This window comes from Antedon mediterranea, chromosome 3 (assembly GCF_964355755.1).
Source record: "Antedon mediterranea chromosome 3, ecAntMedi1.1, whole genome shotgun sequence".
In the NCBI taxonomy this organism is placed as follows: Eukaryota; Metazoa; Echinodermata; class Crinoidea; order Comatulida; family Antedonidae; genus Antedon; species Antedon mediterranea.
The window spans coordinates 22,062,623-22,078,791 of NC_092672.1; the positions used below are offsets into that span (position 1 = coordinate 22,062,623).

General features: G+C 31.1%; 1 protein-coding gene across 1 annotated transcript; it reads left to right on the forward strand.

Annotated features, from left to right (window-relative positions):
* Positions 1-208: 208 nt before the first annotated feature.
* Positions 209-15,513, forward strand: LOC140044143 (uncharacterized). The gene is made up of 10 exons (XM_072088622.1): positions 209-265; positions 450-590; positions 681-968; positions 1,175-1,255; positions 1,347-1,557; positions 2,031-2,348; positions 2,737-2,781; positions 10,650-10,694; positions 10,854-10,904; positions 12,720-15,513. Exons 1-10 carry the CDS (start codon positions 209-211, stop codon positions 13,250-13,252), a joined length of 1,770 nt encoding a protein of 589 aa, XP_071944723.1. The 3' UTR covers positions 13,253-15,513.
* Positions 15,514-16,169: the final 656 nt, after the last annotated feature.

Below are 16,169 nucleotides of genomic sequence, written 5' to 3' on the forward strand. Positions count from 1 at the left end.
TAGATTTTCTCCAGGCTCTACAAGTAATGTACTGAGTTAAGTTATTTATTTAAATTAAATTCTGTATTAGGTTTCCAGGCTTGGCACTAAATGTGAAATATCCAAAGAGAGGCTCGCCACTGCCATAGAGTATATGAATGACATTGGGATCATTTTGCATTCGAATTCTAACAAAAAACTGAAAAACACTGTGATAACAGATCTTAAAATGATGATTCAAATGGTGACAAAAGTGATCACGGTAGTTAAACCGTCTATTAAAGTGGTAGGTAGATAATGTATTTTATTATGATATTAAATTGTCATCATGTGGATGTATAGGTGATGTTAATAATCTGTTCTTAGTAACTTGATGTGAAACAGTATAATTGTATTGATCATGTGATTGTACTGTGTAAAGTAAGAATAAACTGTTTTTTTTAATATAGAAGCAAATGAGTGTGCTGTAGAAAAGGCTTGATGAGGAAGGAATGCTGGAGGAAAGACTGCTACGGTATTTATGGAAACATGAATTAGAGGAAGATCCACATCGCTTTGAAATCTTTACTGAAGAGATGAAGACATTTGGTTTGCTCTTTGAGAAATCAGAGGTAAGTTAAACATCTTATTTTAGATTGGCTATTACTTAAATTAGCTTAAATGTTATACTTATATTTACAACACTTTGCTTACATCCGCAGGTACCTGAAAGTAACCGGGTATTCTTGGTTCCATCTCGGATGCAAACCAAGAAAGAGAGTCTTGAAGTTAAAACGGACGAGGAAAATATGGTATCGATCTATCTTACACCTACGGACTTTCTTCCCAATGCTGTATACAATACATTGGTTGTTGCATTTCTTGACTTGATGGAGGTCAAAGGTAGACCTGGTGAACCAGTTGTGTTTCAAAATCGCAGTGAATTTGACTTTAAGGATCATGGGGTTAATTTAGGCACAGTGAAAATTGAAAACAGGCATGCATTAAAGGTACAGACATTATTTATGTATTTAGTTTCAAATAAATATATTAGAACAGAAGATCAAACATAACATTTTGAACTAATTTTGCCACTTTTACTGAATTAAAATGTTTATGAATGAATGTTGAACATGAACCTACAAAAGATAATTGTAATAATCCAATGAAACCTTTCTGCATTTATTAACTTTTTTTAGTAAACTTTTCTTATCAGCTTGAAATATCTCATCTAATTAAAGTTGATGGCAATACTACAGGCCCAAAAAATGAACCACATCGAAGCTTCTGCATAGAGGTAAGGATAATATGTGTTAACATTTTCAACAAAACAGTACTAGAATGTAATGAAAGAATATTTTTAAATTAAGTTCTTCATTTTGTTGTAGGTGTTAGGATATTTGAAGCATCAACTACAAAATGTGCTTGTCACAAGTGAAACAGTTGGCTACAATCTATGTGTGTTGTGTACTGCTTGTAATCCAGCAGAGAAGCCTCATTTACATGGTCTTAAACGATGCTTGGAACAAGATTTCGATGGTGTTAAATGTGGCGATAAGCTCATGGATACAACTCGTTTAAAGAGCCTATTTTCGGAAGGTAATTGAAATTTTGAATTATCATCAACATTTTCTTCAATAGCAATATTATTAGTTTGTTTTAATGACATAGGAACATGTGTGTGTTTGTTTGTTTTTTTTTCATACCACATCAATACAATATACAAAGATGTGTCTAGAAATATCTGCAAAGGCCCTTTGAATAATAGATAACATTTATTCTTATTATTTACAACCTAATGAAAATCAGTTGACTAATTGGCATTTGGGGTTTTTAACATTTTTTAAAAAATAAAACAGGTTTAGGCTAATTAGCTAAACATTTATCCCAAATAACTTGAGGCGTCATGTAAATCTATTGTTTTCCCTGCAGAAATCTTTCTTCTCACAATAAGGATTTATCTATCTGCAGTATTTATTCTGGAAGGCCTGCATAACTTTAAAATAAATATTTAATTTAATAATTTCTTTTCCAAGAATACATGTACTGATAGATATCTTTTGTTTGCATAGATACACCAGATGCTACTACTACTCCTCTGGCTATAAGCTCATCATTACCATCAGGTCAGTTGATTGATACACCAGATGATACTACTACTCCTCTGGCTATAAGCTCATCATTATCATCAGGTCAGTTGATTGATACACCAGATGATACTACTACTCCTGTGGCTATAATCTCATCATTATCATCAGGTCAGTTGATTGATACACCAGATGATACTACTACTCCTGTGGCTATAATCTCATCATTATCATCAGGTCAGTTGATTGATACACCAGATGATACTACTACTCCTGTGGCTATAATATCATCATTATCATCAGGTCAGTTGATTGATAACATTTGTTAATTATAAATTACATTATACATTACATACAATTTAAAAATGGCAATAGCTAATTCAGAAAACATCAGCTAATGTAGAAACATCAACAGTTAAAAATATGTTATATGGTACTTGATATGTAAAGTTTGGAAAATGTTAGTATTTTAAACAATTTTTAATAAGGAAAATGTCAAAGATGGTGGTTTCTGACAAATCTCATGATTTCAAAAAAACATGAATAAGGTCCAATTTGAATTGCATAAAACAGTGTATCCTAGTGTTGTTAACAGAATAGTTTATTTAATAAAAACTAACTTTTAAATGTGTATTGAATAAATTGTGATACTGTTTTTGTTATGACTATGTATATCTTTTATTTTGTATAGATACACTAACTACTACTCCTCTGGCTACAAGCTCATTACGAACAGGTTAGTTGATTATCATTAGAGATCCTTGGATAGGGTAGTGTTACAACCACTAATGTAGAAAATATTAGCTAATGTTGAAATGGCAATAGCTAAATGTAGAAATAACAAATTGCTCATATGTAATTAGTACCAGCTAAGGTGAGAAAATGCTTCACAACTACTGTTGTGAACTACATCAAGAAACCTGAAGTTAAATGTAATATAAAGTTGGTAATACATAAGGATAACAACTAAGGAGATTCTGTATTAATCACTTTCAACTACCATATCTGTTTTTTGAGGATATTAATTATTCCCTATGCAGCAATATAATTATGGTGTTTTAGGAATTTATATTCATACATCAGACATATTCAAACAATGATTATCAACAACTATGATAATTATGCTAATTATTTGAAGCCACTCATTTAATGAATGGTTTTTCCCATCAAAGTTTACTGTCCGATTATAAATGAATATCATGACAAAAAGTATAACTGTCATAAGTCTTAACCATTTTTTTGCAAACCATATCTCTATGTTTTTGTAGCCTCTTTATCTACCCACTAGACTAGACTCATTAATGTACAATAGTTAGCATATGATGCATCATGTAGATATGGAAGGCAACAAACAACTGACATACACCATTTTAAATCTCTATGTTTTTGTAGCCTCTTTATCTACCCACTAGACTAGACTCATTAATGTACAATAGATAGCATCTGATGGATCATGTAGATATGGAAGGCAACAAACAACTGACATACACTATTTTAAATCTCCATGTTTTTGTAACCTCTTTATCTACTCTCACTAGACTAGACTCATTAATGTACAATAGATAGCATATGATGCATCATGTAGATATGGAAGGCAACAAACAACTGACATCTCACTAGACTCATTATTGTTATTTGGCTATCCTTAGAGACCATTATGTATCATATGGAAAGTTGTCAAATGAAAAATATATGAATAGGATACGGAATCATAAAACAGTGCATCTTAGTGTTATTAACAGAACAGTGTATTGAATTCAATTCACATTTATTTACTCATCCTTTATAGTATACTGTAGTTTCATAGAATAATTGATGGCAAGGATCCTGCATAAAGAAGTTTACACTCCTGTTTTCGCAGGACCCTTTTACATAAAAAAACATAAAACAATAAACACAACATAATAGATATAAAGTAAAAAAAACATTTTAAATATACATTTTATATATACATTTTAGAGTTGTTCATCATCAAAAAGCGATAGTGTTTTTCTAACATGATTATTGTGATACTGTATTCTTTATATGTATATGTTTATTTTGTATAGAAACACAGACAACTACTCCTCTAGCTACAAGCTCATTACGAACAGGTTAGTTGATTATCATTAGATCATTAGAGATCCTTGGATAGGGTAGTGTTACAACCACTAATGTAGAAAATATTAGCTAATGTTGAAATGGCAAAGCTAAATGTAGAAATAACAAATTGCTCATATGTAATTAGTACCAGCTAAGGTGAGAAAATGCTTCACAACTATGATGAAACTACTGTTGTGAACTACATCAAGAAACGTGAAGGATAGATACATTATGTGAAGTTAAATGTAATATAAAGTTGGTAACACATAAGGATAACAACTAAGCAGATTCTGTATTAATCTCTTTCAACTACCATGTCTGTGTTTTGGGGATATTAATTATTCCCTATGCAGCAATATAAATTTTGATCTGATTTCTGGAAAGTTATGGTGTTTTAGGAATTTATATTCATACATACAGACATATTCACACAATGATTATCAACAACTATGATAATTATGCTATTTATCCTAAATTTATATCATAATTTGAAAAAAAAAGAAACTTCTCTTCAACGATTTAGATTTAGATTGTCAGAGGATAATTTCAAACAGTTAATTGCAGACTTTGCAAAATGGTTTGATGATCGTGGTCTCCTTAAAAGGCTACAAGTTCTATGCATAGAAATAGTAGATGATTGATATATAAACAATGAGCTGTAATAATACCAACAATAATGAAACTATTAAGGAATACTTTACATACATGTACTAATACAGCTTATGAGTTTTCTGTCTGATTAAAATGAATATCATGACAAAAAGAGTAACTGTCACAAACACACTTTTTTGCCGAATCATATCTCTATGTTTCTTTATCTACCCACTAGACTAAACTACTTATTGTACAATATATAGCATCTGATGGATCATGTAGATATGGAAGGCAACAAACAACTGACATACACCATTTTAAATCTCTATGTTTTTGTAGCCTCTTTATCTACTCGCACTAGATAATAATAATAATAATAATAATAATTTATTGGAAACTTCACTTTTACAACAGTGGCACACTTTGATGATAAAGGTGCGTCCAAATAATAACATACAAGAATAAATAAAATTATTAACTTAAAAATAAATCAAAATGAATGAATGAAATACAAAACATAACTCTTACAAAAACAAAAACAAATAAGTAAATACTTTAAATCAAAATAAATAAATAAAACAAACTTAAGAGGAATAAAAATAAATAAAAATGTTTAGATACACACAGAATAAATAATAAAATTAATTTCATGGTATGAATCAAAACAAAGAGTATAACAGTGTGTGTAATACTCAACACTAAGGCATAATAAATAAAATAAAAAGACAAAGATTACTAAACAGAAATCACACAAAAGTTGAAAAGCAATTCAAAACACAACAGCATTGACATTACAAGTTTAAAAGAGCACAACGTTTCTTCCATAAAGATTTAGCCAATGATTTACAAAATTTGTCGATTGAAGTCTTAATAATATTATCAAATAAATCATGGACATTGCCTAGAATAAGAAGTTTTTTTTTTAATAAATCTAAATTTTGAAAATAATCAAAGAGATAAAAAAGATTAGATTCCAAAAGTTCTTGTTGGAATTTAGCGATTTGGTTTTTTTTTCTCTTCTTCTAGAGTGGTACATGTTAGGAGAAAGTGCATAATGGTTTCTTCTTCATTTCTGTTGCACAATTTACAACAACCATTAGCATTAGGGTCATTTGACCATTTAGATGTTTTTCTTTCAAGGGGAAGGGTGTTTGATCGCAGCTTAAATTTTAACGATTCTCCTTCAAAGTCAATTTTATCAAGTAGATACTGTTCATGTTTTGGTTCATTTTTTATATACATATAATGTTCAATTGACGTTTTACATTTACCGTCTCAACCCAATACGAGAGAGCTAGATTTTCATAATTATTTTTGTATTGGAAGCCCAGTTGGCATCAAAGTTATCATTACCATTTCGAATATCAGAAAAAATATCATGTGTACCACAATTATCAATGATATTTCGAACACAATGGAATTTTAAATGATAGATCATTAAAGTTCTCTGTCAATTTAACTAGTGTTTTCAGTAATATCCTATGCCAACGTTCATCTTTCATCCTTAAAATTCTTTCCATATAATTAATTCTATTTACATTTTGAATATATGAGATTTTTGACCACCCAAGTTCCCCATAAAGAGTAGCACAAGGGGTATTCCTAGAGGCCTTAAGGATAAACCTTGCCATTTGTAATTGTAGTCTTTCAATTCTTTCACAATCACTTTTGCTACCAACCCAAATAGTACTATCATAATTTATTGATGGAAGTGCAATTGTTCGCCAGAGGATATCACCATAATATACTCTATTAAAATTGTTTAAATTACCAATTATGGCTTTTATATAGCCTATGAGTCGGTTACATTTTTGTATAATAATATTCTACATGGCTATGGTCATTTGCACCTCTTGATATCATTACACCTAGATATTTATACGTTTCACACTCAGTTATCGACTGGTCTCCTAATTTCCATAACTTTTGTTTATCTATTTTCTTACCTACAACAAGTACATTTGATTTAGTTGGGTTAAATAGCATTTTCCAATCAATGGCAAATTTTGCAGTTAGTTGTAACATGTGAGTCATTTATTGCTCATTTTCAGCTAATAGCACAATATCATCTGCCCAGAAAAGGGCTCCTTGCCATACGTTATTAATATGAACTCCTATATCATTTAATTTTAGAATTTTTGTGAGCTCATTGATAAATATACAAAACAGAATAGGAGATAGCACACATCCCTGTCTAACTCTTTGTTCAATTGAAAATTCATTAGTTACAGTATCCCCAAATTTTACTTTCCCTTTGATATTTGCACACATGTTATCAATAATTCTCCACAAACGCCCTCTTATTCCTATATTCCATATGGCTTTCAGGAGCCCATCTCCAAACGGAATCAAATGCCTTTCGGAAGTCCAGGAAAGCTAGATAGGTGTTTTTTCCTTCTTTTTTTCTTAAAGCAGTTATACTTTTAATTACAAATGGTCCTCACACCTATGATCTTTCCTGAAACCACCCTGGACTTCCGTCAATTCATTATCACTTTCCAAATAGTTTGATACATTCATAGCAATTACTCTATTAAATAATTTTGATACACAAGATGTAAGAGAGATTCCACGATAATTGTTCAAATCTCTCTTATCACCATGTTTAAAGATTGGAATAATTAAACTTAAATTCCAGTCTTCTGGTGGGTGTTCAAAAAGGATGATTCTATTAAATAAATCTAACAGAGATTTTACCATAATATGACCACCATTTTTTTAAAGTTCATTAGTAATGTTATCTTTCCCTGGAGATTTAAAATTTTTTTGCAAATACTTAATACATATTTTATACTTTCAATATCAATAGAAATATCACATAGAGGATCTGTAGCCTCATCCTCATCTCTGAACAAGACTTGTTTCTAATGTTTTGTATACAGTTCTCAGTCATGTATACATTATTATTGAATGTATTATTTTTAGAATTACTTAGCGATTCCCAATAGTTTCTTAATGTTTTGGCTTTTTCTTCAACGCTAGTAACAACTTGTTCCGACCCTGGAACAAAATCAGTATTTTGTTTGTTAAACTTTGACCCCCTAATTGTTTGCCAGAATTCCTTACAATTTTTACCTCCTTTGTTTGCAATAACAATTGATTTATCTACCCTCATTTCTAATATCTTTTGTTTTATCAAATTCTTAGCAAACAACCGCTTTTATTGGTAATTCTGCCAAAGGAAGTCACATGTTGCAGCATCTTTGTCTTTTCTTTTAACATAATTTCTATGAATTTGTGTTGCTTTCTTTCTATTGCATTTGCAACTTCCTTATCAAACCCGTTGGTTTAGATTTTCCTCCAACACATTTTTTACCAATGCCTTTTTCTGCACATTTAATTACAATAGACTTCCAGGAATTCCATAAGTCATTAACATTATCAAACCTATTTGCATCCCATTCTTTAAAACCCCTTTCTAAATAGGTAGTATAGTCACTAAAATCTTCACCAAACTTAATGTTCCATATATATTTCTTACTACACCTATTATCTTTGTTTTTCGAGTTACTTATATTTAATTTAAGTAGTAACATATAATATTTTGTTGTTTTGTTATACAATACATTTTCATTGTAGATTCTGTCAGATTTACAATTGTTTTTTGTATTAATATAAGGATGACATATAACACAGGATGACAGTTTTAACACTTACTCCAAATTAAACGAGCATTTTAAATAAAGTATTTCTAAAAATCATCATCGTGTCTCAAGTTCAGCAAATTCTAAATGGAATTTAAACAAAAATCATGAAAAATGTGTTGGCTAGGTGTGGTAGTTCGAGATCAGTCGGACACAATCATATGAAGGCAGCATTGATTTCCATCCGTATTTCATTTATTCATATTCACATTCATATTCACTGGCATTTATCACATAAACTACCATCAGCCATCTCTTGGAAGAAACCCCTATAAATACAACAGACAAACATACATAATAATAATCGACATATGAACAATTGCTAACCATTGTTATACTCATTATGTTATCTTTAGTACAGATACACATCACATCAGTATTACATTATTGTCTATTATATATAACAAGTGATAACCACATCTATACCTGGATTAAACGATGTGAATTTTGGAGGTGCATACCCATCTTTAGTCAGCCTACACAGGCCCGTAGCCAGGGGGGTTTTTATGGTTCGGGCGAACCCCCCTTTACAGCGAACCCCCCTTAACCGACTGCGAACCCCCATCCCCGACATGCCCAATACCTCACCCTCATCTCCAAAACTCCTCCAAATACGTGCCCCACAGTACAAAAAATTGTTTGTAAATTGAAAAATTCGTAAACTTGTTCGTGAACCTTCTTCTCTGTATGAGCGTCAACTAGCGATACGTGTCTGTAAATTTCTAAAAGCTGCAAATGAATTGCCGATTTTAACCTGAAAAATAAATGTTTGGTCCCTGCATGTAACATGATATTGACGCGTCTCATAGCGAACTGGGGCACGAACGATTCGTACAAAGGACACCGCCAGACAACTGCGTACCTATAATTGTTTAGATCACTGGCAGTCAGGCAGCATGCATAAAGTATATAGCCTTCCGACGTACATCAGTATTTATGTGTGACTATGAAGTATAATGTATCATAGAGGATTATAGTGAATATTAAAATTTTACACTATAATATCTATGGTATCAAGTACTGTAGTTCACATTATGGCATCCGATTATTTTTTTCTAGACCACCAGCCGATACGTACTAAAATGTATCAATATCACCTATTTAAATATTTATATTCCTCAACAAATTGCTGTAAATAAATATTATAGATAGAGCTAGCAAATAGCATTTGCCTTCAACCAGTGTTCTTTTTTCGGGGCTGCTCCTAGATGTACGTTCGCATTGAACTTGAACGCAAAACAAAATACGGAGTAAATGATCAAACAATCGGCGGTTCCGCACAGAGCACGCGCATCTAACATACGGCAACAAATAGTTATCGTCCTTTAAATTATCGACGTGTTTGAAAAGGAGGAAAAAAGTACGATCTTTTTGCTCATTGGTAGCATGCTGCACGAGAGTGTCTTTTCCGGCCATCTAGGGGTGTCATTTAACAAAATTCGCTTCGCATCAGGCCCCACCCCCAGGGGGGGGGGGTTGACCCAAATATTTAGTGTCCGAACCCCCCCTTGACCGATCCTGGCTACGGCCCTGCTACATTCCATTCAGCCCAATCTATTAATAAACATGTAAAACCAGGTTCTTAACATCATACTATTCACAACTACATATGACCACAACATTGGTCGCCATATTGGAATCCGAACTTGCACACTTATCGGCGAGTCATTTTACCATCAATTATAACTACATATATGAGCATAACACATTTAATACAATACTACTATTCATTATCATGACTAAATACAACAATTGATTACCTTAATGTATGATATAGTATTACAACGTACCTGGAAACAAATAACTGATAATTTAATTAGTATAGCAACTGCCTCTACTCAGCCACAATGGATATGCCCAATCACCCACGTGCGGGGAAATGGAAATATCTGTTTTTAAACAAAACTGTGTGAGCTATTATTTTAGGCCTAAATTTTTATGTTATCTGAGATTAACAAAAACATACAAGTTTTAACTAACACTGACACACAAGCTAATTTTCCCACAAAAAAATATAAACGTCGTAGTGGTGTATCGTTACATGTACTTTACTATTTCAGTCGACTATGACAACAGTGACAGTTTTAACAAAGTATTAAATCGCAAATGTTCTACTCTATTTAGTGAGACAAATTTCATGACACAAAATACATAATAAAACAGTGTATCCTTGTGTTAAAAGAATGGTTTATTTAATAAAAACTAACTTTAAAATCTGTATTGCATAAATTGTACGTGATACTGTTTTTGTTATTATAAATACTGTAATGTTTATTTTGCATAGATACACAGACTGCTACTCCTCTGTCTACAAGCTCATTAGAGACAGGTTAGTGGTTATCATTAGATCATTATGTATCATATGGACAGTTTGTCTGAAAATACATGAATATACATAATAGCATAACATCTTGGTGTCATTAGTAGAATAGTTGATTTAATACTGGTATTCTTGATTATGACTAATGTATATGTTTATTTTGCATAGATGCACCTATTGCTGCTCCTTTGGCTGCAAGCTCATTAGGGACAGGTATAGGTGAGTAACATTAGATCATTAGGGACAGGTATAGGTGAGTAACATTAGATCATTAGGGACAGGTATAGGTGAGTAACATTAGATCATTAGGGACAGGTATAGGTGAGTAACATTAGATCATTAGGGACAGGTATAGGTGAGTAACATTAGATCATTAGGGACATGTATAGGTGAGTAACATTAGATCATTAGGGACAGGTATAGGTGAGTAACATTAGATCATTAGGGACAGGTATAGGTGACTAACATTAGATCATTAGGGACAGGTATAGGTGAGTAACATTAGATCATTAGGGACAGGTATAGGTGAGTAACATTAGATCACTAGGGACAGGTATAGGTGAGTAACATTAGATCATTAGGGACAGGTATAGGTGAGTAACATTAGATCATTAGGGACAGGTATAGGTGAGTAACATTAGATCATTAGGGACAGGTATAGGTGAGTAACATTAGATCATTAGGGCAGTGCTACAACCACTTATGTAGTACCAGCTATAATAAAACTACTGCTAAGAGAGAAACATTAAAGATATCATATCATTTATTTCATTTGAACAAATACAAACATGAAAACAGAACAAATGTAAATCAATGAGGCAGGATTACCTAAAATAACAGTCGAGAAGCCAAATAAGACATTCAAACATATTTAAAACATAATTAAAAACACATTTTTTGTAAGAAAGTTAAAATTGCTGTATATGAATGACAAGATAGTTTAAATTGTATGAAGTTAAATATATTACAGCAAAATCCACCACAGGTTAGCTAATTCTTTAAAATAATCAAAGCCGAACAAATCAGAATGGAATCATGCTAATGTTTGTTCTAACTTTCAGAAACATCAAATTATCAACATTATTTTCTTTGATATTATTAATTTGAATACTATAATAACAATTTTCAAATAGTAGACAAAACTTTTCTACGTAGGAAAAGTGGTCGAAATAATAACTAAAACATCCTTGAAAACAGATTGTGTGTATACTTCTAAAGACTGATCATTTGAAATATATTAAGTCAAACTAAATAATTTATGAATATGATGAAAACACTTTTATTTAATATTAATTTAATTCCCTCGTCCAACCATCTTTCAATTTCTGTTCAATTATTTACAACTCACTCTCTGCTTCTCAAGCCTCCAGAATAGATCGGACCCATAACAAGTTCTTGCACTTTGTCGGCCCATCAGCCAACCTGCCTCCTATTGTTTCCCCGACATCTAGGAGAGCAAGACAGGATTTGCACTTCCTGTATTTCTTACTTCTAGTTTGATTGTAATCTTGTTTCGTTGTTTTATTTTAATGTTCCTGTTTGTAATCTTCGTGGTAAACCCTTTCTTCTTGTTAAATTTTCTTGTGTCAATGTTTGTAAAAATGGTATTTTCTGTAGACTCTCGTCATTGTACAATTCATGTCTTTTAAAAAATAATTCTTTAGATATTTTTAACTGTAATTTTTCTCAATTTAAATGTATTATTAATGAAATTATTTAAATTTTCTTTTTTACATTTTTGTATATATTTATATTGGCTCATATTTCATAGTTTAGTTATTTTATTTTTTTACACTGTTGGTTTGAAATAAAGAATAAAGAAATTCAAAAGTTGAGGCCTTAAAATTATACAAAAAAATATGGAAACCGTCATCATTAATTACTGGTTTTGCTTTAAATTATTTTCCATATCAAGCCCAACTGTGTTAACATAGAGCCTGATTTATTCCTTTTCTCAATGCAACTAAACAAAAGGAAACTGGCCTATGATTAATATGGTGAATTGTATTCATTAAAAATAATTCTTTATTACAGAAACAAGTCCAAATTCACTTGAAGACAAGTTAAACAAGTTGAATTATGATCTCAGTGAAGTCTTTATGAAGAATACGAGAAAATTCTTATTTTTGAGATGTTGTCTCTTTGATGAAGTAGATTTACAAGTCCTTGGAAATAAAGATTACAAAGCAAATGATTATTTTAATGAACTCACTGATAAAGGAAAGATCAAACCAACCGACATCAACCTTCTGCTTGAAGTGGCAACACTATCAGAAATTAAACATGCTAAAGATCTCGTAACACAGTATATGAATGACAACAATGTACAAATTAGTAATCAACAGAAGTTGTCCCCATATAGAAAAAGATTGTGTAAGGCATTGGAACAGTTTAACCCAAGTGAGTTGAATAGAGTTACAGCTTGTTATCAATTGGAACAACCAACCATTTGGGATGTAACATTTTATTTAGAGAGCAAATCCAAATTGGTAGATGAATCAGAAAGAGAGAAGTTTGCTGAGCTGCTTGGACCAATCCCAAAAAAAATAATGTGTAAGTCAATTTGAGAGATATCTTACCTTAAATCCACAAATTGTAGGTCACGTAAATATTCTCCCACAATAACTGGCATCAACCCAGAATTTTTAGAAAAGGGTAAAAATATATTGAGAATACATTGAAAATACATCAAACTTTATGTGACAAAACAATGTGATGTGCAATTTTATGGACATGATGATGTCATATCACTTCCATATTTGGGAACATCACTACCATAGTTGGGCACATCACTACCATATTTGGACACATCACACATTTTTGTCAAACTAATTTGATAGTGTAGACAGAGCTTACAACTGCCATTTGAGCAGGCAAATACTGTTTTATTACTATTTGTGTTATTTATTCTTAATTATTTTATAGTAATGTTATTTATCATCATGTGTCAGGAAACTGTAAAAGGGGATTTTGTGCTAAAACATTAACATTCAGAATTAAATAGTCAAAGATTTAAATGTTTCATTGGTATAGCTTATTGACCTGACTAAACTTTTAAACTTATCTTGTAAAGATAAAGTAAAATTTGGTGTTTTATGTATTAATCACAGCCGATGATTTAGAAAGGTTTAATAAGCTCTCTAAGCAAACTTGCTAACAGTACATTTACTAAAGCCAAATTAGTAGAGTTAGAGTTACTGCATAAATACATATTTCATATTCTATTTTAATAAATGATATACAATCTTTTTTGTATTGTATTTTTGTTGTCTATTTTCTTTTAAATCTCAACGTGAGTCACAAGTAAACTTATTATATAATGTTAAGGTAAATTGGTTGGTTTCAACATAGGCAATTGACTATGGTACCAAAACAATAAATGATGTTTGTTATTATTATGGTATCTCTGAATTTAGTAAATGACTTGGCTATTGACTTGCCTAATGCAAATGAGATCATTTGTAGAAATTAGACTTACAGAATTTGATTAATGGCCAATATCACCTTTTTATGATTGACAGACTTACTAAACAGGACGAAAGGTATGGAGATGGGATCATTCACTGTATAACAGCAATTATATAAATCTCTACCATATTTTTGACCCTGGTGTGTAATTTTTCAATATCAAATTGACTAATGGTTGCCAAGGTATGGCACATATTTTTAGTATAGTATCATTATGTCTATAATTATATTTTGTATTAGAAAACTGTTGTCTAATTTTTATTTTGTTTACTTGCACTTGCATGTTTGTGGAAATACAATTTTTTTTAAAGAATAAAAAACCGGACATAGTTCATATTTTGACACACCACCTGATTATGCAAATTACATTCTCTTTTGGTTGGCATAGCTTAATAGTGTTTATCCTTAAAATTCAGGAAAGTGGCATAGCCTATCGTGTGCGGCCCATCAATAAACATCAGTGTGCCAAATGTGAGCATGTACCGTTCAGTGGTTTTGGAGGAGATATGTAAAATACGCGAACAATTTAGTAGCATTAATATATAGATTGCTTTATACATTGATACCAAAAATTATGAGCATGGAAAACTGCACTTACAGATATTTGTGTCCCTACCCCAAAATTGTCCAAAACTGTGGAACTGATTGGAATAATTAGAAATGCGTTACAATCCCACCTTTCATATTCCGTTATGGTAATTTCTTTATTCCTATATACCATTTACTATTATTTACTAATTTGATTTTAGTTACTTTTTGTTTTTGTTCAGGCACTTTCAACACAAGCTTTTGCTTTTTAGAAATGGTGCCTCCTTCATGATATTGTTTTATTCATTTTAAAGATGAGAAAAAAATTGTATTGTTTTAACTATCTTTCTTCATGAATTTTGTATTATATTATTTATTTTGTATATTATGAAGGAATTAAATGTTACTATGAAAAAAATATGTAATGTTAACATTGATTTTTGTGTTCACTGGATATAGATGACAAAATATGTACGTAGTGTAGACCTCTCATATCCCATGTACTGTATTTTGTTGCTTGTAACCCGTTTTTCCCTTCACTTCATCAATGCTCAAACTTGTGGCCATGTCAAGAACTTATAATCACAGGATGATTCCTGATTCTTGTTAATCTTCCTCTGGCCAACAGAATAGACCACTTTCATTAGTCTAGTGTGCAAGGCTATCAAACAACTTGATAGCATTGGTCTGTGTCCCTTCTTTAAAGTTGTCTTTTCAATAAATATATTGGGTTGGATGGAACAACTCAGTCACAATGTACTTCATCGAAGTGAAAATCTAAATTCTTGAACTATGATCTAATCGGATGCTATAAAGGATATTACTTTTATAATTTACAGTCACTTTCTTTTTTATGCAAAAAAATAGAAAAGAATACTAAAATCAAACATTGAAAAGTCATTTTGTAGTTTTAATCAGGTTAGTTAAAAAATAATGATTTAGCTTATAAAAAATAAAACCCATTGAATTTCAAACAATGGGCTTCCAGTTTACTACTTTAAAAAAAAATTGTATTTGGTTAAATAATTTTTCGTTTCCACCAATTTTTTTGTCAAACTAGTGTAACATTCAAAAATAAAAAAAAATATGTGGGGATCATTTAAGCATTTGACCTTTAACATTGTATCTACAGAAGAAAGCACAGATAAAATGTTATTTTAAAGCTTTAAGGCCACATTTATATTTGTACCTAATACATTCTTATTCAAAATACTCAAGTTTAAGATATAAAATAATTGTATATAGTGTATTAATTGACCTAGACTCCAAAGGCAAAATTAAATTAGTTATTCTGAATTTTAAGAATAATGTTTGTATGTGTTTCTTTCATTCTTTACAAAAACCTAGTGGTTAAAGAGAAAATTAGGGAAAAGTTTTCAAATGGCAGCCATTTTGAATTTATGGAAAACAAGTAATTACTAATACACAACCCAGGGTCTAGATACTAATATCTATATAGGCCTATATTAACAGCAACAAAAAACATTT